The 23,350-nt window shown below is 40.4% G+C and overlaps 2 protein-coding genes across 64 annotated transcripts in view; one reads left to right on the forward strand and one right to left on the reverse strand.

Moving 5' to 3' along the window:
• LOC310845383 (uncharacterized protein) overlaps positions 1 to 23,350 on the forward strand; it is a 124,555-nt gene that overhangs the window by 27,323 nt on the left and 73,882 nt on the right. For 3 of the 14 annotated variants that reach the window (XM_083740513.1, XM_083740511.1, XM_083740512.1), the window contains exons 3-5: positions 17,884 to 18,001; positions 21,602 to 21,730; positions 22,356 to 22,426. The exons of 1 other annotated variant lie outside the window; for it this stretch is intronic. In XM_083740513.1, the coding sequence (XP_083596639.1) occupies positions 17,884 to 18,001; positions 21,602 to 21,730; positions 22,356 to 22,384 (276 nt within the window). In that variant the 3' untranslated portion in view covers positions 22,385 to 22,426. 10 more of the 14 variants (XR_014564652.1, XM_083740515.1, XM_083740514.1 and 7 more) reach the window with 7 other exon arrangements.
• The window catches only part of ANK3 (ankyrin 3), a 380,323-nt gene that overhangs the window by 9,994 nt on the left and 346,979 nt on the right, over positions 1 to 23,350 (reverse strand). For 31 of the 50 annotated variants that reach the window (XM_083740203.1, XM_083740249.1, XM_083740208.1 and 28 more), the window contains 9 exons: positions 22,789 to 22,911; positions 22,315 to 22,341; positions 19,550 to 19,631; positions 8,284 to 16,002; positions 7,556 to 7,630; positions 5,692 to 5,823; positions 4,680 to 4,823; positions 1,753 to 2,410; positions 147 to 525 (listed from right to left, as the gene is read on the reverse strand). In XM_083740203.1, the coding sequence (XP_083596329.1) occupies positions 147 to 525; positions 1,753 to 2,410; positions 4,680 to 4,823; positions 5,692 to 5,823; positions 7,556 to 7,630; positions 8,284 to 16,002; positions 19,550 to 19,631; positions 22,315 to 22,341; positions 22,789 to 22,911 (9,339 nt within the window). The remainder of the gene's footprint in view (positions 1 to 146; positions 526 to 1,752; positions 2,411 to 4,679; positions 4,824 to 5,691; positions 5,824 to 7,555; positions 7,631 to 8,283; positions 16,003 to 19,549; positions 19,632 to 22,314; positions 22,342 to 22,788; positions 22,912 to 23,350) is intronic. The other 19 variants (XM_083740224.1, XM_083740229.1, XM_083740230.1 and 16 more) reach the window with 4 other exon arrangements.

Below are 23,350 nucleotides of genomic sequence, written 5' to 3' on the forward strand. Positions count from 1 at the left end.
CACTGCATGGTTGGCCTTAGCTGGGAAGTTTTTGGGGAGAAATATAAAAGGGAAGCCACAGAGGGAAGTTCATTCTATATTCACAATGCTTTAGCTGAATTAAGAATGAAAACTCCCACACAAAGTAAGGCGGATGGCATTTATACCTTTTGTTCGGACGATGTTGCTCCTTCCTCTTCCTGGGCTTTTGGTCTCAGCTTGCTGTCATCGGAAGTATTCCAGCTTGTCTTTTTCATGCTGACAGGCACAGAGGTTTTAGGTGTATCGACTGCTGGCTTGCTTGCCTCTTGCAAAGATTTCTGATGCGACGTTAATGAGATGGTTTGCTGCTCAGTTCGGAGAGAACTTTGCGTTTTTGGTTTCACAGTTTCCTTGTCGCTCTGTTTTCCTAGGCTCTTTGCAGACTCCTGAACGAAAGGCTTAGTCTTTGCTTCTGTTGTAGATTCTGAGTAGCTTCCATTGGTTTCCAACTTTCCTGCTTCTCCTTTGAGATATGAGGTAATAGAATCTCTACACTGGTCAGGGCTACAAGAGACAAAGCAAACATGATCAAGCACTGGAAAATAGATAAGTGTTAATTTATGTGTTGTACTTCTGTCCCACCCTTCCTCCTCCAAGGTGACATATATGGCTAAATATTTTCTTCACAAAAAACCTGTGAGGCCGGTTCAGCTGAGATTGAGAATATGCACCAAAGGCTCAATATCTACCAGTGAGCTTCTATGGCTCAGAGAAAATTTGATGATGATCTGAAGGCAAAGGAAGCTCTGCTGTTTTGGTTTCTCAAACAAAGAGCAGAATAAAGTTTGTGTGTGTGTTTAACACACAATTCAGACTAGAGCTTTCCATTAAGTCCAGTGGGAGGGAGTATAGCTCTGCAATAAATTTGGCATGCAAAATGTCCCAGGTTTAGTGACTTACAATTCCTCTTAAAAGGATTTCAGTAAGCAGGTGTAGGAAAAGTATTTGCCCCCAAGACCTTGGATGGTAGCTGCCAACAGTGTGCTCGATTGTTAATAACATAAGGAAGATTCATATATCTATATGCCAGTATGGCTAATTAGCATTTTACCAGTGCTGGTTTTGATCTTTTAAAGGTAAAGGTAAAGGGGCCCCTGACCATTAGACTCGCTTTATTGGCCGAGGGAGCTGGCGTACAGCTTTCGGGTCATGTGGACAGCATGATCTTTTAGCCCTAGCTTATTTCAGGAAGCATATCCCCGTAATATCCCCATACATAATTTTCCTCCCTACCCAGAGTATTGAGATCAGCTAACAAGACCCTCCTAAAAGTATAATCACCTTTGGATTTTGCATTAGCATCCAATGCAAATGCAAAAAGAGCAGGATCAGGTTTTTTTTGTCACTGCTCTGGGACTTCAGTATACCCATCCTCTCTCCAGGAGGCCTGTGCAACCTTTACTCTACTTTTTTTGAAATTGGAAAAGTGGTCAAATATTCTTCTGTTCCTTTGGGAACTAGGCTTATGTATTTCCTGCTGCCCATTCTGTTCTGAGCCTGATTTTATTGTGCACCCCCCACAATCTTAACAGTGTTTGGGGTTTCACTGTTTTAAATGCCATACTGTAAATTTGCTTTGAGAATATCGGTGCCTTATAATCTGGATTGCTGCTTACTTACATAAGCATTATATAGGTACTTCATCTAGAAATACAATGACCATGGGTTTGGGGGAAAAAGTCATAAGTGTTTTCAAAATGAGAATACTTGGTTAGTTGAGCACTTTCATACCTGTCATCTAGTCGATCCAGCAATTCACCGCTTATTCTGCGTCCTGGTGTTGGCGGCTCCACATTGACACTGGAGGCCTCACTCTGCCAACCTGTAATTGAAGACAGTTCCTGTTCTGCCTGCTGCACATACTTAAGAATAGACAAGACTTTTTCTTCTGTCATCTCCTCAGACTCAACTACTTCGTCAAGGTGAATGTCTTCAAACAGAGATTTAAGCTTTTCTTCCGTCATCTCATCAGTACCAGACTTTTCTCTCTCCTGCTGCTCAGTTCTCACTAAAGCTGGACTAGTCTCTTGGCTTAGCTTTTGTTTTGGTACCTCGGCATAACTACCAAGATAGCGTGGGTAATCATTAAAGTCCATTTCATCCAATTGGATCTGGCCTACATCTTTAGATGCTCCTTCTCTAGGCACTGAGAAATCGTGTTTGCCGTCTTCCAGTGAAGTGTCTTCTTCAGTCACCACTGGAGGTTCTGCTGCTGTATCATCTATGTTTCCCTGTGGAGTTACTAACACGTCACTCAGTCTACTGGGAGTTCTAAGGGGTGACTCTATGCTAGAGAAATCGCTAAAGAAATCATCTTGCTGGGAAGGGGTGGGTGGCACGAAGCGCAACCCAGTGGGAGTTTCCAGTTCCACTTGGATGGTGGGATAACCTATGGAAGACAGCACATTTGGACTGATTGCAATGAAGTATGGAGTGACATATAATCAAGCATGCAGAGTGGCCAGTTAATTATGGAAAATGTGGAAAATGTATGAAATGGTAACAACACTTTAAGTAGGAATGTAATAATGAATGTAACATCCTTAAAGAATGCAACAAAACCAAAGTAGATGAAATGGCTAATACAGCACAGCTTATTACTATTGGTCTACAGCACACATGGTTGCAATTTTTCAATTACTGGTTTTCCAGTAATTTCAGTAGTATTATATTTCTCTTCTCAATAGCAAATGGACTGAATCTGGATTGCTGCTTGCTGTCTTTTTATATCAAGAGTGGTATATTGTGGCAAAATAACTTTTCTGCTTGTATTTGGATTTACTCAAAAAGTTTAAATGTAATGAATTATGTTATAAAGCAAGACAGCCAGGTTTTCTTAAAAATTGTTGTACATTTTTATCATCCAGTTTCCAAAAGATAAAACTACTTGGCTTTATACCATTACAAATGTGAAATATCATCTGTAGATACTTCAACTTTAATCACTGCATCATGATAACGCAGTTGTTAGAAATATGGAAATGAACCTTAAAGAGGACAAAAAAGTATAGCATATTCTCAGAGACTGTAGAGGCAAAATCTAAAACAAAAACTACAGGGTAGGGAGGATCTAGATATAAATTTCGGGAACAGTAAAACTACAGAGATGAGAGGATTGTGATGAATAAGGAGATCTTGGTGATCTTGGAGACTGAGGCGATCTTGGTGACATGGGTACAATCAGAAACACTGATTGAATAAAGAGAGAAAAGAAAAACATAAGCAACAAAAAAGAGAGAACAATAATTATCCAGAACAGGGATGACCCGCTGGAGACCTGTGAGCCTGATCAGCCCTGAAGTACCTCCCCAATTTTAATAAATGTGTGGTACAAACAATTGCCCAAAGGATATTGCATGTAGAATTTAGTGTATAGCTATATTAAGAGCATCCTGAAAAGGCAAAAGCAAGCTACCAATCAGCCTCATGACAGAATCTTTCTGGAAGGACATTACTTCCTCCACCCAGCAATTAATGATCTTTTGCCACCCAAACGTGAATGCTCCATACCTATAGAGCCCTTACTGCTAGCTTTGCAATGAAGTCTGATTATCCATAATGAGGTCTGCTTGGTTCTGTGAAAAGTACTCCCAAAGCCCAGAGTAGCAGCTGGTGAATGGAGCAGCCCCCAGGAATACAGAGGTTGACCATCCCTGCTCTGGCAGTTAGACTTGAACATGGACAAATGAAATGACAGTGAACTGTAAACCATATTCTCAGAGGTAAATATTAAGTTGATGAGCTGATGAAAGGCTGGGATGGGGAGAGAGATCAGCATTACATTGTGCTGCCTGGAGAGCAATGTGCACTAATGTCTCCGAGTTCTGCAACTGAATCAACTGAGAGAAAGTTAAAAGGTAGTCTGGTCTTGGTGAGGACAAGAAGCTTGAGGAAGGTTCAGAGGAGAGGAAGGATAGACAGCAACACAGAGAAGCACATTCTCTTTGTAGAAAAGATACTTGTCTCTGATTAAAAGGCACAAGCAACATTTCAAGAGAAAACTTCTTAAAATGTCCACAGAATTTTAATTTCTGCAATGCGGTGAAGAATGTTGCTTGGGGATGAATTAAGCTCATAAGCGCTGCACACAGCCAGAAAATCCTTGCAGAAGGCAGCAAAAACAGCATGTGTTTGAATAAAATACATGAAAAAGGGAGACTTTCATAGTGTTTAGAAGAACATAGCTTACAAAAAAGGAAGTATTTGGAAAGCAGCTTAATGTATCTTCAAAGTCAGAATTAGTTTTTAGCACCTGATCAGTAGTACAGATTCATTTATATATCTATCTGCTCAATAAAACCTTTACAGTTGAAGAACAAAAATTGAAGTTAAATCTCAGCATAAATCTGGGCATTGATTAGAGTACCAGAATTTCATTATCCCATTAGGGTAATTTTAGAATGTAAAGAAACAATAAGCAGTTGTAATTTTACCAAAGGGAACAATTTCACAGTAATTTTAGACTGAGTTCAAATTAAGTTAATAGAGCCAAACAACTCTGAAGTGTTCATTGATACATACCCTGATTTTTTAAATATTTGAGATAAATAAATATATATTTTATTTGAAACAGTATCATCTTGCATAGTTTATGTTATTAGATGAAAAGACCTTTCTGTGTGGATAAATATTGGTCAAAATGAAGCAAATTCAGTTACCATCAACAGGATCATGGAAAACATTATTTTCATCTGCAAAGCTTCTGGTGCCTGAAATGTTTCCATAATCAAATATTGGTCCTTCCAACAAAGTTACAATGTCAATCCGATTGATTTTTGTCAATATAGAGGTTAAGGCATCAGCTGTGGAAGGAAGAACAAAATAGATGAAAAGTATTTCATAACTGAAATTTGTAACTGTCTATGAGTATGGCCAGTGGTCGCAACAGTAACATTATTATGCATGCAGTAGATTCAATCAACCAGTCTCTACTTTCCAGTGCACGTTCCCAAGTGTTTAGAGACATGTGTCTCACCTTCACACTTCATGTATCTACCATAGCGAATACTGGTGTCGTAGAGTGCCTATAAAGCACAAATCAGCTCTTCGTCAATACTCTGTGTATAAGTGCATGCTACTGTAAAAATGGAATAATTCTATTGCCATGCAGTACCTCCCATAGCCATGCCTTGTCACAATCTCAAACAGTGGGCAGCATTCTCCTCAGTGCATTGTATGTGCATGGAACTACTTTGGGAATGGCTCAGTAGGTGAACACATGGTTTGCACACAGAAGGTCCCAGCTCTAACTTAGGGCTAAAAAGACTTATGGTGAGCTGCTGCCAGTTACAGTTGGCAATGCTGGACTAGAAGGATCAATAGTCTGACTCAATATAAGGCAGTTTCATCTGTTCATATGTTCTCACTGTGAGGACTGTGAGATTGTGTTGTTTTAAGCCTATCCAGACAGATCCATGCATGCAGATGCCTTATTCCTTGACTTCCCAAAACTTGATGACCCACAGCTGAATGCATGAATTGAAATGTATGAATGAATGAATGAATGAATGTATGAGTTGAAAATTATATCTATAGTCTTTGATCTGTGGCATTTTATTCTCACATACTGGTTGAGGGTACAGTCATTAAGTGATGGGTCTAGTCTGTGTATGAAGTTCAGCAAAATATGGACTTCTACATACTTAAAACAATAATAATTATGAAACTTACTTGTAGCATTTTTCCCATCTCTGGTCACCCATTTCTTTAACAACATGAAGCTCTGAGCAATCAAAGAGTTTGGGTTTTCTACCCGGATTTGATTAATTTCATCAACAGAAAAATTCAGCTCTCTTGCCAGTTCTATCACATGGGGGAAATGGAGGGAAGAGAGAGATAACAAAGTTTATTTTGAAAACTCGGTTCAGCAGGTCACACATGGAAAAACCAAGTTTGGTTCAGATTTCTGCCTTTTCAGTGTAACATGTCATAGAAATCGGAAAGGAGAAAGTCCTCTGAGAGAGCAGGTATCATTTCATCCTGCTGTCTGAAACCACTGTTTGTAGAGCTTTGGGCTGTATCCTTCCTTCACCAGTTCTACAAACGGCATTTATATATTCCTCCACTTACCCCACCCAAGGGAGGTCAAGAGGTTGCACACTTTCCCAAGTTTCCTGCTGTGTCTAAATATAGCCTTCTCCAACCTGCTGCTCTCTAGGTTTTTCGGACTACACCTCTCAGCAACCCTAGCCAGCATGGCCAACTGCCAGGGATGATGGGAGTTGTGTTCCAAAACATCAGCAGCAGGCTGAGGAAGTCTAAATCAGGCTTCCAGTCAGGTAGACAATCACTGATGACCTCACAATTACTATGTGGCATAGCAACACATTGGCTTCAACTCAAAGAACTGCAGCTGGTGTTTTATGCAGGCACCAGGGCTTTCTTGTCTTCACCTCCTCATGTTGTAAGTTACCCTGAAGACTCAGATAAATCTCTGGAAAGGTATATTATGTAGCAAGAGAACTGCAGTCAGAGAGAGGGAAAATGGCCAAAGCAGACACACAAAGAGTCTTCAAAGTGCAAACAGGTATCTTCCACTCTCATACAGAATACTTTGAATCCAAACTGTCAAATATGGTATACAAAGCTATAAAATATTTCTGACATGCCTGGGGTATGTAGGAGGAGGCAGGAGAAGGCAGCAATGAGAGCTCCATTCTTTTGTCAACAATGGACAAGAGGGGCATGTCAGGAGATCTGCCTGCTCCTTGAGGAGCAGGAAGGGGACTGAGCCGGACTGGTCAGCTGCCTTATTGCCAAGGCAACATGGCGGCCACCAATGCCTCTCATGGCCCTGGATGCCCCATGTGCAGTCAAGATCCTTTCTGGCAGCCACACAACTTTTAGTGCCTATATTACAATACTAGTTGGTGAGAATGAAGAGAGGTCTAACTCGCTGGCTTTGCTTTGAGGAGAGGTCTTTATCAAAAGGGCCTTTGTGCTACTTCAAAAGTATTTATTTCTTACATTTCTACAGGACAGATGAGGAATAATAAACCTTGTTAACCTCTACCCACCCTACCATATCCGAGGCCTGTGAGGAGACAGGACCGATGCAGTGGATTCTAGAGATAATGAGGTAACAAAATTGTGAAGAAAAAACCCATGCAACATGTGATGGTCTCAAGACTAAGTTTCCTGCTTGGCCACCTAATGCTATGAAGCTCGCTAGGGGTTACTATCATGTTAACTGATTGCACAGGGTGGTTGTGTGGCTGACACATCAGACTTAGCTCCCTGAAGAAATGATGGGATACATATGTCACAAATGCTTTATAAACACCAGTTTTATAATCTTCTTCTTCTTCTTCTTTGGTGATCACTCATAGCCAAGTAAGATTGTCTTCCATAAACCATGTTTATGGAAATTTTATAATATAAGTACTACTAAAGCACATTTCATAAAGACCTCTTGCAATCTCGCTTGTCTACTGTATCCCTCTTTTTCTGAAGACAAAAGATGCCCTGAGGACTAAACTGCACTCTAACACACACACATACACACCCTCAGCTGGGTATCAAAAGAAATTCTTACCTGTCCAACTAAGTCCCAGGTGATCGGCCACTATTGCCATCCTTATATCTGTCCGTTCACATGGACTCTGTGGACCTGTGATTTATAATTTATTGATTAAAAAGGTGCTGTGAAAGAATTCTTAGCACCAACAGCATTTTAATACATTGTACTATGTTAACTGGTGCTCAGATCAATTGCTAAAATGACTGAGTGCCCTAAAACCTACAATAAATAAATACATATTTGTCACAGATTTGAAAAAAAATGCCACCTTTATAAGGCCGAGTGTCAAACTACATGATGTTAATTGTGTAAATGAAACCAAACATGCCAACAATCTATCTACTCAACTGTTCAACAGTGCTTTAACTACTGGTGGGGTGGTGGAAAATAGTCCACCAGTACTTAAAGAAAAAAAAATGTTTTCTCTGTTTGACAAAATGAGGGGTGTGTTTTTTTTGCTGTCATAAAATGAAGTCTTCTAAGACCTAAACTATTACATGAATGTATTTAGCATGCTTCACTAGCTGTCTATAGTATAGGCTTCACTTAAAGGAAGAAAGAAGAGTATAAAAGACAGCACATACAGATGACAATGACAGAATGAGAACTACAGTAAGTCACTTCACAGGCAATCACAACAGTTCATGCACTAGGATCAACAAGTTGAAAGTTTTACAAACTAGGCTTGATCTCCACGAGGTGAGCCACGAGAGCTCCAGAAACCTGACTCCCTCCATTCTCACCAGTCCTCTTACTCCTCCTCCTCTCACTGTCGGACTTTTCAATCTTTGATTTTAAAGATGCTGCCTCTGTTCTCATATCTCTAGCGGGCTTCGATGTAATGGAAGGCTGGAAAACTTGAGTGGCTTCGGACAGGGACGTGTTTCTTGACGTACTGTCTTCTTCTTCATCATCATCGGACACCTCTGACTGCAACTTTTTGTCTTCATCAGACAGGCGGTCCACAAGCTTTAAAGCCTCTCCACTAATTCCCTTAAAATATTCAATAGAATGTTTACATACCTCCCTAAGCTGACTCTGCTTTACTTTAACTGTTGCTGCTGCAGCGGTGGTGGTGGTGGTGGTAGAGGTGCTGGTGGTAGATCTTACCTTTAATGGTAATTTAGAAGGAAGCAGTTTGGCTTTGCTTCTCTCTAGCTGCTCTTGGTTTTGAACTGCTGGTGTCTTTCTAGCTATGGCTAAGTTATGCCTTTGTGTATTTTTTACAGGAATCTTAGACCTTACTTCTACATGTGGGAAAGAGCTGTTTTGTTTCCTTTTGTCAAGTTTACTATCCTGTCTGACTTTACTCACTCTGCAGGATTGGCTACTGCTATGTGGGATAGCTTCTTTTGCTGAGGTAGCCTTTATGGGAAGTTTTGATCTCGCTCTATTCCCTATTGGCTCTGATGACTTCTGCTGTTCTCCGTGTACTTTTGGTTTACAGTGTCCTTGTGTTGCACCTGTATCATTTCCTGAAGTGTTTTTCAATTGAGTAGCTTTCTGTGTGGGACACTTAGGCTCAAAATGTTCATTTAGCACTACTTTACAGGTAACGCTATCGTTAGGTAAAACGGATGGGTCCAAATTGTTGTTGTTATTAAAATTATCTTTTTGGAAATCATGCTTTTCTGCTTCCCTACCACTTGACTGGCTTGTAACCTCCTCTATGGCTTCATATTCTAACCCCTGAACACCTGGCGTCATAGCCTCTAGCTTATCTGTAACTTCTCCAGAGACATCTTTCTTCAGCGTCATGGCAGAAGCAGAAATTCCCATTTTAATAGGTGTGCGCAATTTGGGATCAACTTTAGAAGCATTAACAGCGGTCGATGATTTCTCCAGGGAGTTACTACCAGGTGTTGCTTCCGTACAATCTCCACTGGCCTGGGTGATGAGCTTACATTCAACTGTTGGTGTTTCTACTTCTCCCTCTACGTTTTTTCCTACAGCTTTGTCCCCTGACTGCAGCTGTGTGATGGCAGTGACTTTATTTTTATCCCCTTCCCCCTTGTCCCCTGACTTCCCTTCAGAAGTATGCTCACCAATCTGAAAAAATTGGAGTCTTTCTTCAACAAAATCCCTCTTGCTCATGTCAATTGCGCCACTGCGAGTCATCTCAAACATCTTCCCTTCGTGAAACGGGAAGGGATTGGGCTCACTAGTTGGTGTACTTTCATCAGTTGGAGTTCTGGCTGGAGTCGTATCTGGGGTTGTCGCTTGAGATCTGTCTTCTACAGCAAGGCCAAAAGGCTTAGCCTCGTCATCCCTCGATTTGGACTCAAACACTTCATCATCACCACGGTTATTGGACCAAGGGTCAAAATCTAGGCTTTTAGTAGCTACTGTCTTAAAAGGGGTTGCAAACTCTTCATCTACTTTGTAACTGAAATATGTATCAGGAAACACAGTCCTGTCAGGGTGCCTGCCTTCCAAAGTGAAAAACTGTGCCCCTGATTTTTGTTCAGTCTTATCGGCACTTTTTTCAGCTGCTGGACATTTTGATAAAAGTTTGTTTTCTTCAGTACCAACTTTTTCTTCCTCCTCAATAACTTCCAGCTTACTTTGGCTAAAACACCGATCAGTCTGTTTCAAAATGCCTTCTGTAGCCCATATGTCTTTTTTGATTTCCACTGCTGGGCCTGCAAGTTTGGAATCACTCTCGGTTAAGCCGTCATCTTCATCTTGTAGATCATACCCATCAAGAGAGTCAATTTCAGTTGCATCTGTATCATGGGAAAATTCTGCAGTGGTTGCTATGGAACACTCAGTGACAGACTGGTCATTGTTCCCATTTTGCGCAATATCATTCTGGGGAGAATCAAGGCTAAGATCAAAATCATTAGGTTTCCCATTCTCTCTTTTTGCAGGCAATTTATGCTTGGAGCCTTCTTTCTGGCCATCTTCAACGTCATTCAATTTAAACATGTATCTTTTAATGGGAACAGGCTGATACAGGGATTCATCATCGCTGGAGTCACTAAGATCTTCTCCTGGTGGCCCAGGAGAAGGTGGCTGTACTCTTATGAGTGGTTCAGCCAGCTGACATTTGTCATGTTCATCCCGTAGGTTTACTTCTATCATCTCCATTTCACTCTCAGAGGAGTGGCGCTGCTTTTCTGATTCTGTCTGATCGGCATCTAGCGGAGGAGGAGGAGGGAACTCAATGTACGCAACCCGGTTCCCTTTGGGCCTTTTATTAGAATCTCTGTCTAAGCTACTGGGCAGCACTCTGTCAATTTTTGGTGGCTCAACAATGGCCTGTTTTACAGAGGTTGACTTAGCCTCTGCTTCCTCTTCAGACTCCTCAGAAACCTCAGGGATAGGACTGGGTTTGCCTGGTATATAAGCAATTAGTGAATCAGGCGTTTTAGATGTAAACTCGTAACTCACTTCCTCTGAGCTAGGAGTTTCAGGTGTTAATGGACTTTTCCCAGAACTATCTATAAAGGACACCTGCTCTAATGTGTCATCTTCTGGACTGCCTTGTGGAGAAGGAAGCTGTTTCTGCTGCCTTGTGGTGTAAAAGCCCCCCCTTGTCTCTTGTACCGTCTTACTTTCCTGACTTACAATTTTTTTAATATTTCCTTGTTGCACCTCCCTTTCATATTGCCTCCCTACTTGAACAAAACTGACGTAAACAGGTAAGGTTTTTATCTCTTTTGTTCCCTCAGCTGCTGCTAAAGGGGCTGATTTTGCCAAGTTATCACTATGAATAGAGTCAAAGTCCCTTGAGGGAGACTCCTTTCCTGGGCTATTTTCTAAAGAATCAGGTGATTTACTAAGGGATAGCTCAGCATCCTCCATAGGAGGACTTAATTTGATGTGCTTACTGCTAAACTGACAAAATTCTGAATACTTATTTTTAACATGCTCTGTATAATCAAAATTCCTCTCAGTTTTTTCCTTTGCCACACTAGCATGGGACACTTTAGCTGACAGTTCATGTGCTGCATGTTTTAGCTGTTCATGAACTCCATCGGGAATGCTAGCTGATAACATTCGTTTTTCTTCTGAAATTCTGACTGGAATGTGGGATGCAGTCAATGGTTCTTTTTTCTTTGAGGTTTTATCCATCACTTCACTGGGGGGCTCTCCTTCTCTGACAAAATATTCTCTATAAAGGACCTTTTTGGATGGAGATTTTACAGTCACTTCCTTCACCTCCTTTGAATGGGACCCACTCGTTGACACCTTGTGCTCATGCTCTGTCACAGTGATGAATTCACTAGCTCTGCCCAGATCTTTAGTCTCAGGGTGGTCAATGTGATTGTCTTTTACTGCATCCTGAACAAGCACATGGGACAGTTTTTCTTTTTGTGTGTTATGGGCAAATGTTCCAGGGCTTTCCCATGTCCTATAGACCTTTTTATCCCAATGCCCCTTGGCTGATGCAGTATCTGAGCTCGTACTGTACGCCAAACCTTTCAGCTTCTGCTCTGCAAAGCCTTCTGGAACATTCTTACTTGGCATTTCATTTCTGTGTCTGAGTACATCTGAAGCAGCAGCATCTTCCATCGCTTTGCCTTTACCCTGGGCACCATCTTTTAATTTGCTAGCAGGAGATTCCCTCTGTAATGTTATACTCCCATCTGCAAGGTCTACCTCTTTTGCATGCTTTTCTCTTGCATAAAACTGATAGACTGGGAGCTTGCTCTCTTGCATTTTTTTCACTGGGATTTTAGATTGAGTGTCCTGCTTCTTATCATCATGATGTAGGTCCTTATTCTTTGAGCCTATGCTCTGTTCAAACTTCAGCCTAATAGAACTGAGTTTGGATTGCTTCAGCTGGAATCCGGTTGGCGAAGCCTCGGGTGTCCTACTCTTCTGAGCTGTTCCTTTCTGCTCCATCAGCTGCTTACAGTCCTCGGTCTGTTGTGTAAGGGCCCTTCTCTCGGGACTGCTAGGCAAACTAGCTGCTTTTCTTTCATCAGCTTTTGGGAAGCTCTTCCCACAATGGCCAAAGGGTCCTCCTCTAGTCCAGTCATCCTTTGAACTCTGCACCTCAGAAATCGTCACCTTTTCGGGGCTGCTGCTGGTTGAACTATGGCCAGAGTGTGCTTCTTTCCCATTCCTTTTCTGCTGCTTTTTCTCTGGAGATTGCAGTTCATCATTCAGTTTCTCTGTTTTGTCCCGGAAGAACTGTGATACTTCTGTCAGTTTTTCTTCTGCCTCCTTAACAGTCCTGTCCACCCTGTCTTCATACATCAACTTTTCTCTACCTCTGTCTAATCTGTTCTCAGTAAAGCGCATCCACATTGCGTGCTTTGGGCTACTAACATCTCCGGTATAATGTAACACTGTCACTTTATCATAATGATCATCTTTAGACATTTTACCTACACCATTTTCTGATATATCTTTAGAGATTTTGGTGAGGATTTCTTTTGGGGGGGCTGTGGCTATTTTTTCTCTGCATCGTTTATCATGCCCCTGAAAGTCTGAGCTAAGGGGTAGAACATGGTCAGTAACTGACTCCTCAGTATCAGAGTGAGACACATCTAGCTTTTCTGAGAGCAGCATTTTCTCAGCAAACCTGTAAGACTCCCCTCTTAGTTCTGACAACTCATCGTCATGGTACTCTACTGAGTGCTGACTCAGAAGCTTCAGTGTTTTGTACGAGTCATCAGACATAAGTTGGGCAGAACTAGGGCGACTGTCTTCTTCCTGAGACACGGGAGTATTTACTCTAGAAGACTCCAGATAAGAAGGTAGGGACTCTTCTGCTGTCAGTTCTTCTTCTTCTTGCTGACCTTGTTCATCTGAACAAGGAAGAGCATCATGTTTTTCCAAATCACCTCGAGGTAAGTCTTTCTGATAAACATACATTTCTTTCTCTGGGTGCTTTTTGGTTTCTCTAATAATGACTTCAGTAGGTTCAGCCTCATTACCTTTTTCGATATGGACCTCTATTATACGCTCCAGTTTGGGTTTCATTTTGCTGTCCTTCTCTGTATGTTGTGGTGAAATTTCAGTAGACTTGCTAACATCTGGTGTTACCGAAGACTTATGTTCAAACAGACCTGCCAACTCTTTGGAAGGATCGCGTCCTGACTGAAAAGCTTTCATTATATCATGAACAGACATGGTTTCTTCAATTCTTTCTGAAGAACTCTCAGTGCACGGAGGCTTATGGTAAACCATTCTGGTAGTGGTAGTTATATGAGTTTCTTCTTTTACACGGACACCTTTGCCAAGAACACATTTGTGGTCTTCATCTTCATTACTGGCTTTTATTTGAAAGGCTTTCATTTTTTCTTTGATAGACCCTCCGTTTGGCCTGGGTTCCAGTTCCATAAAAGTAGGTGCCGTTTTCGTTGATGGCGGCTCTTCTGCTTGAGGTTCGGGAACTTCTTCTGATGAAGGTTCATAGCTACGGATCACGTGAACCACCTCAGTTCTTGTCTCTGTAATGACCGGAGGGATGGGTACATCATGGAAAAGTGGTTTCGGCCCTGTGCTCTCGGCGCTTTGTGGAGCTGAAGGAGTTTTCTCACTTCTTGTTTCAAAGCCACTGTCAGACAAAGGACTTTTGTCTTGGTCATGTTGGGAAAAGTCATCGGGAGACTCCAAAATAGTATCAGTTCCAAAAAAGGAATCTGCAATTTTACACAACTCTTTTTCTGAAGTAGAAGGCCTCATGGAGGCTGGAGGCATTTTAAGTTTGTGTTCTTGCAATGCAATGGCTGGTTTTAAAACTCTCTTTTGTCTCTCTTCACCTTCTCTTTTCCCCTCTTCAAACTTGTACTTCAGACTTGCCAGAGAACTACTACCAATGTCATTCGTCAAATAATCAATGACTTTAGTCAAGTTATAATCCTTTTCAGATACAGCCTTCGCTTTAATTTGCACCTTTTCAGGAATAGTTATAGGATGATATGTCATGCCTTGCCGTCTTGCTTCATCAATCTCATCTGTACTGAACTCTACCCATTCATCCTCAGAAGAGTGTCCTTTATCATTTTTTGATAGCTTGGTTGATGCTTTCTTTTCTAAACACACATCTTTTTTCAGTATCTCACTAACTTTTACTAAGTCCTCTTTTACTTTCTCAACAATTTTAAAAGGTTCTTCATCATCTATTCTACCCTCCTTTGTTAGTTCTGGCTGGAATTCCTTGTCCTCCATTACATCTGTCTGCAATATCGCTGTCATTCTTATTAGGTCCTCTTTCATCTCAGCCACATCTTTTAACATCTCCTGACTAGAAGATAAAGAAGATGGTACGGACAACTTAAGAGCAGAGGGTGCTAAAAACAAGGATGATTTTATAGGAGATGAGGTTCGGTTAAAGTGAGGCTGTGTGCGTGTCTCTGTAGTCAATGTTTTAATAGGCGATAGCAACGCAGCTGCCGATTTGGTAAGGGAAGATGACTCTGGGAGCTTCTTTAGTGCTGGTTCAGACAAAACATTGACTACAGAATATACTGGGACTGTGATAGTTGATGAAGTTACTGACGAGGTAGTTGCTGATATTGACCCAAGAGATGTGTACAATACACCTGCAGGAGTAGTTCTTATTGACTGAAAGGCTGATGGAGTTGAAGACACATGCGACCTGAGTGGAGAAAATGGGGTTGCAGTAGTGGTTGGAAACATTTTCTCAACAGTATCAGTTGCTGCGTTAACAGCACAACTTGCAGAACTGGTTGCTGCAGTGATCTTGTCTTGAAATGTGGCTGTGGCTTTAGCTCCATTGATTAAATTGGCAGGGGACGGATATTTCAAAGGTGACATGGATCCGTTAACCATGGCTACCTCTGTATGCCCGACTGTGTGTTTCACAGGGGAAGTGAGGGATGAAGCCATCGTGACCTTAGATGGTGAAACAGCATCAACTGCTGACTTAGCAGGAGACACCACTGACTTTAAAGGTGAAGATAAAAGCGGTGATGCTGATGTGATGATTGACTTAAATGGCAAACTTGAAGAATACATGTTAATGTTCGATTTGGGGGATGCTGGAGGCGTCATGGTAATGGATGATCTCTCCAAAAGAGACCCAGCTGTAGTCACTGGAGATGTCCGAGAGGGGAATGCGGATGCCAGCCCTTTCAAACTAGTGGCTTCTGTTACTGTGGGTGCTCTGACGAAAGAACCAGAAGAGACTTGGATATTATATGGAGGCTGTGAGACCACGGTTTTTATTGGAGAGGAGATTGTCCGAAATGATCTAATTGGAGAAGCTACATCGCTAACAGATTTAATTGAAGACGTAGTGGAGGCTCCTAATGTGGATTTGATTGGTGAAGCAGAAGAAACGGACCATATTGATTTTAATGGAGAAGCTGTTGGAGTGTTAGAGGAAGAGCTTGATAGAGAAGTGAAGCCTGATTTGGAATGCCCAGGCACAGTAATTGGTGCTGTTGTCCAAGACTGATACGGTCTTGCTGAAAAGAATGGCTTGTATGAATAGGTAGCAGGTAGGGATCTTGTTGCTCCTGCACTTCGTTCAACTGTTTCTTAAATTGTTAAACCAAAATAATCAAACGTAAAAATCAACAAAAATGATTGAAAAACAGAGAGACCAGAGAAGAAAATTGGTCAGTAAACGTTGTAATATTACAAAAAAAGCAAGTACAACTGTTTGTATGAATTAGAATGAAGTAGGTAAAATCAACAGCTAAACAGGTAGGGAAAAATAGGAATGAGTCACATAATTATGGATGATCCAAAATTAAAAAAAGAAAGAAAGAAACCAACATGAAATGAAAGACAGGAAAGCACAAGGCAACCGAGTCTGCAAACAATGAAAGAACAGAAAACACATAGAAGGAAGTCCATTATGGTCCAAAGTAATAGCCACAACCAAAAATTCTTCTCTTACTTCCTATTGACTTTCTGATGTGCTAAAGTTAAGATATTAAGTATCTCAGCTCCATTTTGCCTGTTATCAGTATGTCTTTGCTTTGTGCAAGTATCAAAATTGTCCTTTGGAAAATTTCTGTCATTATATCCTTTGCAGTTTCATTAATACATTTTATATTTACTGTATAGCAGTTTCGTTAACACAAAACGGTGTAAACTTGTGCAAATGACATTGAGTAGCTAAAGTCTGCTTTGAAAACCACTCCGAACTATTTCATGCAGAACCCAAAATACCTTTAAGGTGACAGGCAATTGATGTGCAAACTGTGAAGCAACGGGAATAAAGTCAAAACTTTCTCTCTCTCCCATGCACATTTTGTATATGCTTCACTCTCACAAAGCCAATAAGAGCAAGACCTTTTCTGACTCAAGGATTAAAAGAACCAAAAAGGGGGAAAAAAGCTTTTTGCATTTGTTGGCTTTTTCATGCGATATTCCTTTTACTTGGTAAAACTTAAAAGATAAAAAGCTTCACATGAAAGATAAAAAGCTTCATACATAAAAAATGGGAAATATGATTAATGAAAAAACGTGAGCAAGCAAAGCAACCAAACTTTAAATTTTATTCATGCATGATTTATCATGTCAAAAACAAGCACATGGAATAAAACAGTTTGCATGGTGTACTATGCAAAATATACAAATGTTCAAAAATCTTTCCACAGGAGGCATTTAAAAAGAAGAGTACACTTTTTCTACAAGGTGTAGTGTCTTGGTACCTTTTGAGGACAGTTTTCCTAGCAGTTCAAGGAAAGCAAGCTCAACCTTCCCTATCACAAAATTAACAGGGGGCTTCCAAAGAGAGGGACTTTTCTGTGGTAGCACCATGGTTACCATACTGCACCCCTGCCAGTCAGAGTCATCTGATGTTGTCTTCACTGTCTTCAGGTGCCAGTTGAGTCCATCTTGTCTGCCCATAGAAAGTGTCAATACTAATGGAAATTGTTTGAATATTGGCTGCTGGTCTTAATGTGCTGTTTACATTTCTGAAGATATTATTATTATTATTATTATTATTATTATTATTATTATTATTATTATTATTATCTATTTTATAATGTGGAACTTGCAAGCTGCCTGGAGACTATTTTCAAAAAAAGATGGGATATATATTTAAAAATAGCTAAGTAAATACTTAGCTGGGAATGTCAACTCTAGGAAGCTGTAATTTGAGATTAACATCACCAGTGTCTCTTAATATAGTAATGACTTTCAGAACTCCAGTCTTTTAAGTGACCAGTGGTGGCCTTCTCAGAGGAATAGCAGAAGGATTTTCCTTCTCTATCTTCAAAGCCAGCTGCATGTTAAAGCAGCTCCAGGCAGGGTGTACTGAGGCAGCTCTTCCCCCAACACACACACACACACACACACACACACACACACACGTGTATTTGTTTGCTTTCCCAGCTGTGGGCTTGCTTTGATGGCAGTAGCTGGCTACATCTGAAAAACCAAATGCCATTTAATTTTCCTAGATGCCCTGGAGTGACACTACATTGGATGCTCGAGAGCACTGGGGAATGCACAATGGCAGGTGCTTTCCCAGCCACTGCCAACAGGCAAGCCACCAGCTGGGGAACTTGGCAGACGCAGGTGAGGCCCTGGAGCTGCTTGAAGATGCTGGGCACTTCAAAGTGTCTTCAGCTAATGCCTTTACACCAACAGCCAGTTGTGCAGTTTTTCTCCCCTCAACCCTTCCTGTAAGGGACTCCGTGCAAATGGGTGTCATTATGGGGAAGCTGGCTCACATAGTCTTTGAAGAAGGGAGGCAAGGGCCACCACTGGTAATGTTATGACCCATGGCAAGAGTTCTTTTGTCATGAATGCTTAAATGGTAAAACACAGAAACACATTAAGGCACAATCTCTTCACTAGGAACTAGCATGGAAACAAAAATACCTTCTCAGCGCAGCTTTGTCTGACATTACTCTGATATTATTTCAAACAAACTTTTGTCAGGTTTTTTTTAAGGCAAACAATAATTATGTTCAAAATAATCAACTGGTTCTATCCAGTAAAGAGTAAGCATTGGTAGACCAGCTTCTCTAAGAGCTGTCCATTGTACAGTGGGAAATTATGTATACATTTTTCCACTGTACAGTGAGTAGTAGTTTGAAAATTTTGTACATTGGTTCTACTTCATTTGTATTTACATTTACAACACACACATGCTAACTCTGGATCAACATGACAAGTTAAAAACCTACCTGTCGGGATGGTGGCTGATGGAAAACATGCTGAGTCCCAGTCAGGATCATATTCCCTATTTGCTCCCAAAGTTGCTATTTACTGCAGACAACATCTTTGCAGGTAAACAGCCACCAAGGGACAATTCTGAGAAGAAAAATCAGTGCTGGGCCCTGATTCTGACTGAGGTTCCACCCAGCTGTTTTTCCTTTAAAATAAAGATTCAGCACATTTTAAAAAATGCATTTCTAATGTAAAATATAGTTTGGCTCTCTGCTACAGCCATGTTAGTGCCCATCTACTAACAAGCCAGGTTCAAGGGCCTTGGATGAATTTACAAAGCCCTGAACAACTTAGGTCCAGGGTTCCTCAGGGACCACACAACTTGATCACTGAAATCATCTGCAGGAATGTTGCTGGACATTCCCTAAATGTGTGAGGCTCATTGGGGGGGGGGGGGGAATGCAACAAACAAACATATAAAGAACATTTTAAAAACAGCTCATCTGTTTGGTAGTGCAAACTACTACAGTGAACAGTGAACTCTTAAGTGTGTAATTCTCTTCTACATTCTCTTCAGAATTCTCTTCAAAAGTGTTTTTGATCTGTGTTTTGCTCATCAATATGTTACCAACTCCATAAAACTTACTATGATTTAACCACCTCATCTTATTAAAGGTAGAATAGCCTGTCTTCTTTTGCTATAGAAGTACTGATTAGTGAGTCCACCCTAATGATCCTTTTAGTCCATGGATATTTCAAGAGACAAACTATGGTTTATTAGCCTGAATTTCCCAAGTTATCTGCACTCCAAAGGGTTCTTGGATAAATGGAGACTTTTGCTTGTTAAATCAGGCATTTTCCAATGACACCAAAACATGACATTTATAGAAAAAATGTCTCTTCTTGTGAAAGATCAGTTTACAGCATTAGTAGGTTTGTTAAGAAACTCACTCATTCCAGGCTCAGTCAGATAGCTGTAGCGCTTACGTAAAGCAAGGGACACAAAGTTCTGTCGCCGGTCTGTTTTCTCGGTCTGTAACAAAGCATACTTCCGTTTGGTACCTTTAACATACAGTTGCTGCTGTCTAGAGCAGGTTTCTTTCTTTTAATTAATGAATTAACATTCCACTTTTCAAAATATTGTCCAAAGTGGCAGACAGAATATACCAATAATTCTTGTTTGTTTTTGTTTAAATGGGAAGATAACACACACATACCCTTACATATTTTTAGATCTTCAGGAGAACTAATTGTACCTTGGAGAAGAATATTTGCAACTAAGTGTGCTATGAGCTTATATGGAGAGTGGAGCAGTGACTTGCACTTCTTCAGCATAGCATTTTAGCCTATCACCCTATAAAGCAGATCAGTCTCAAAGACAGGGCAACCAATGTGCTTAAATAGCTGAGTATGGATTTCACCCCATTTCTTCCACAGCAAAGTCATGCCATGAAAGTGAATGAGTATATTTTTGTCACACTTCCCCTTTCTACGAAGGCCTCATTCATTCATATATAAACTGTTTTGAGGTTTTTATTTACAATCAAGTGGTATAATTTTAAGAATGAAATAATAAAGTAAGCTAAGTTCAAGTTACAGCCCAATCCACTTCTATGTTTTTAAAGTTATCCCTGCTCACAGACTCAAATTCCACCCGCCCCCCCAATCCCTTATTTCTACCAAACCTGCACCTGAAATTACATTTTACCAACATTCAAGTCTTGTAACTGTGAGATGTGTGTTGTCTTTGAAGAATAGATTTACAAAGTTCTCATTTCATTGCTAAAGCTTCTTGAGCTTATTTGGAGAGAACAAACATCTTGAGGCCTAATCAGGTGCTATCCAAATCTAGGATTCAACCTCTTGGAGCAGGCTTTGGGCACACCCATTTACTCCCTTCTCACAGACTGAAGGGGATGAGGGTTCATGTTTTGTATGATCATGGGATCTACCTGACCTTATAAGACAAGTGAGTTCTGCCTCACAGGCTCAGAGATCCTTTGTTAGAACAAACATAGGATCTCCCATTCACTAGCTGTTGTCTGTTCACATTGAGGGAAGCTGGGGAAGGCTGTGGGGTGCAGCATGAGCCCAAGGCCTGCTCCTAATATCACCCCAGGTGGAATCCTGGAAAGAAAGGGGAAAAAACCAGTACTCTAACAGGCCTTGTGTCATGAAAGAAATCTATCCATTCTTAAAGTGAAAGACACAGATTTTAAAGACACATGGTATTAAGATGAATGTTGGCAAAATGTAACACCAAAAACATTGTTAGTAATTTAGAGAACGTGTAAAACATGGCCAGATATCACACACCTGTTTCTTTAAGGAACCTTTGTGAGTTGCTAAGCTTTAATTTTTGTATTACAAAGCACCATCATTGTAAATCCCCCATATCATATAGCTAGCATTTTAGTAATCATTTTTGGCACACACAAGGCTGCAGTTAGACATGTAAAATATCATTACAGCTGTAACTTAGGCCAGCCAAATAAGTTCTTCAAAAATCAATTTGTTGCAAAAGCACATATATCACAATGTACACCTACTTTAAAGGAACTACATAAAGGACAAAGATAAATAAATGAAAAGAGGAATGGACTGGGATTTTTATAAATATGCACAAATGCAGGGATGCAGATTAGAAAGCAGGTTACAATCACTAACAGATTACAACTTGCTTCAAAATCTCTATACGGGTTGTAGATCTGTTTTTAGTAAAGTTTCTAGATGCTAATAGTGGGGTGTTTTTAAAGATATATATTTAGTTTGGTAAGAAAATAGGACAAGTCAAAAAGTACTTTTGGGTTTTTTGTTTAGACGACCAATCCTCATGGGCTGTTATAATATCTAAAGATGCTGTCCTGCTAAGCTCAATCACATTTTAAGGCCCTATTGATTTCAGTGGGAGAACAGAACACAAGCTTAACTTCCTCCCACTGAGATTAGTGCTTAACTTTGCCTGAATCATGCTTTCATCTTCCTTTACACTGTGTCTCCCAGTGAACAAGAGAGTCATAAATTTCACAGAGACAACAGTCAGAAACCATGAATCCCATGGTGCTGATCCATCTGCTTCCTCCAAGGGAGCAAGTGGCTTCCAGCTTCCAGTCAGGAGCCATTCTTCTAAAGGTAATTATTGCAGGACCACTAGGCCTGGGATACCCGAGCAAAGGATTTGCTGGGTCTCAGTTGCCTATTGGGTATTGGGGGGAGGAATGGACAGGCAAGACAGTGTGGTTTGCTGTATTAAAGAGGATTAAAAATACTGTCTAGCTGGAACTAAGGAAGTGGAAGGAAAATAGCTTCTCTGCTGCTCCTCACCTAGATGAATAGCAATGGGTATAATCAAGGGATCTCCTTCAAAACCTCATGCATGCATCCAGTGGTCTGTTTCTCTCTGGGTGTACAAGCTATTCCCGCAAAGAGGAGAAGGCAGAATGCTGGGGTCTCTGTGTGAAGCAAGCATGCAAGAGCTCCCCACAATTGGTAAACGGTCAGGTGCTTTGCGTTGTGCAAAGCAGAAGACATAGAATATCTAAGTCTAGTGAAGAGTGAGGGCAGAGGGACAGAGGCTAGGCTCATATTGTTCCAAGCACATGTTATTAGCTTCATTTATTTGGTTTAGTAAATCTTTTTTGTGATACCATATATCTTTAATGGATAAGAATTCTGATTATAATAAAAAGTAAAATAAAAGACAGTGTTTATATTACCTCATCATCTTGATCTGACTCTGTTTCCTTTTGGTCCCAAGATGCATTGCAGAGACAAGGAATATTATAATGGACAGCAGGGAAAAGAATATCAGGATATGAAAAGGACCAAGTAAGGGAGCACAAAAAATGCAAGCTAATTTATAAAAGGCAAAACAAACCCAAAATGTCAACAGAATATAAATTAACAAACAAAACTTTACATCGAATGCAAATCAACACATGACATTACTAAAAGCATAAAGTATATGAACTGTAAGCTGAAGCATGAATTGTAAACGGAGGACCCGGTAATCAAAAATTGCAGAAATTCAGCACCACAGTAACAAGTCTCAAAAAGCTTTCTGCATACATGAAAACATTAAGACATAAAACAGGCTTAATCAGATTGCAAAGCATTCGCATTACTAGTGGTTCATTACAATCAGCAAAAAGAAAAAAAGAAAGAAATTAAACTAGCCTTAGTGATCGTACCTTTTTGTGTGCTGGCAAGGTGATATTCAAATTGCAAACAGCTGTTTGCGGCAGACCCTTTGTAGTCTTTGGTTCTTTCAGAAATGATAAGCGACCACAAGGTTCTTGGCTGGTGTCTCTAATCTATATATATATAAAATGTTCACACACTGGTTTGAAATATTTACAGTCCTTTGGGTTCCATTAAATTTAGTTTAGCTATTAGCTCTAATTTAAAAACAAAACACGCAAAGAAACCCCAAAATCTAAGTTCCTTGAACCATACAATGGGAAGGCACCTGATAATTATCAAATCAAATGCCTTGTGCTGAAACAGGATCTCCAAATATCAATTCTCATCTGTCCTACACATCAATCCTCCACATTATTTCTACCACAGGGTGTTACAAACACAAAGCTAATGCAATTACAAGGTGTCTGCATTATTCCAAGGACAGTTTAATAAGACTAATAAGAAGCTGGCCAAAGTTTGAGATTGCATTTAATTATCTAAAGCATTTATAGCCATCCTGCCTTTCCATCATAATAAGACAGGTGACATAAAATTTTTAAAAAGAAAACT

Source organism: Podarcis gaigeae, assembly GCF_964106915.1.
Source record: "Podarcis gaigeae genome assembly, chromosome: 5".
NCBI lineage: Eukaryota > Metazoa > Chordata > Lepidosauria > Squamata > Lacertidae > Podarcis > Podarcis gaigeae.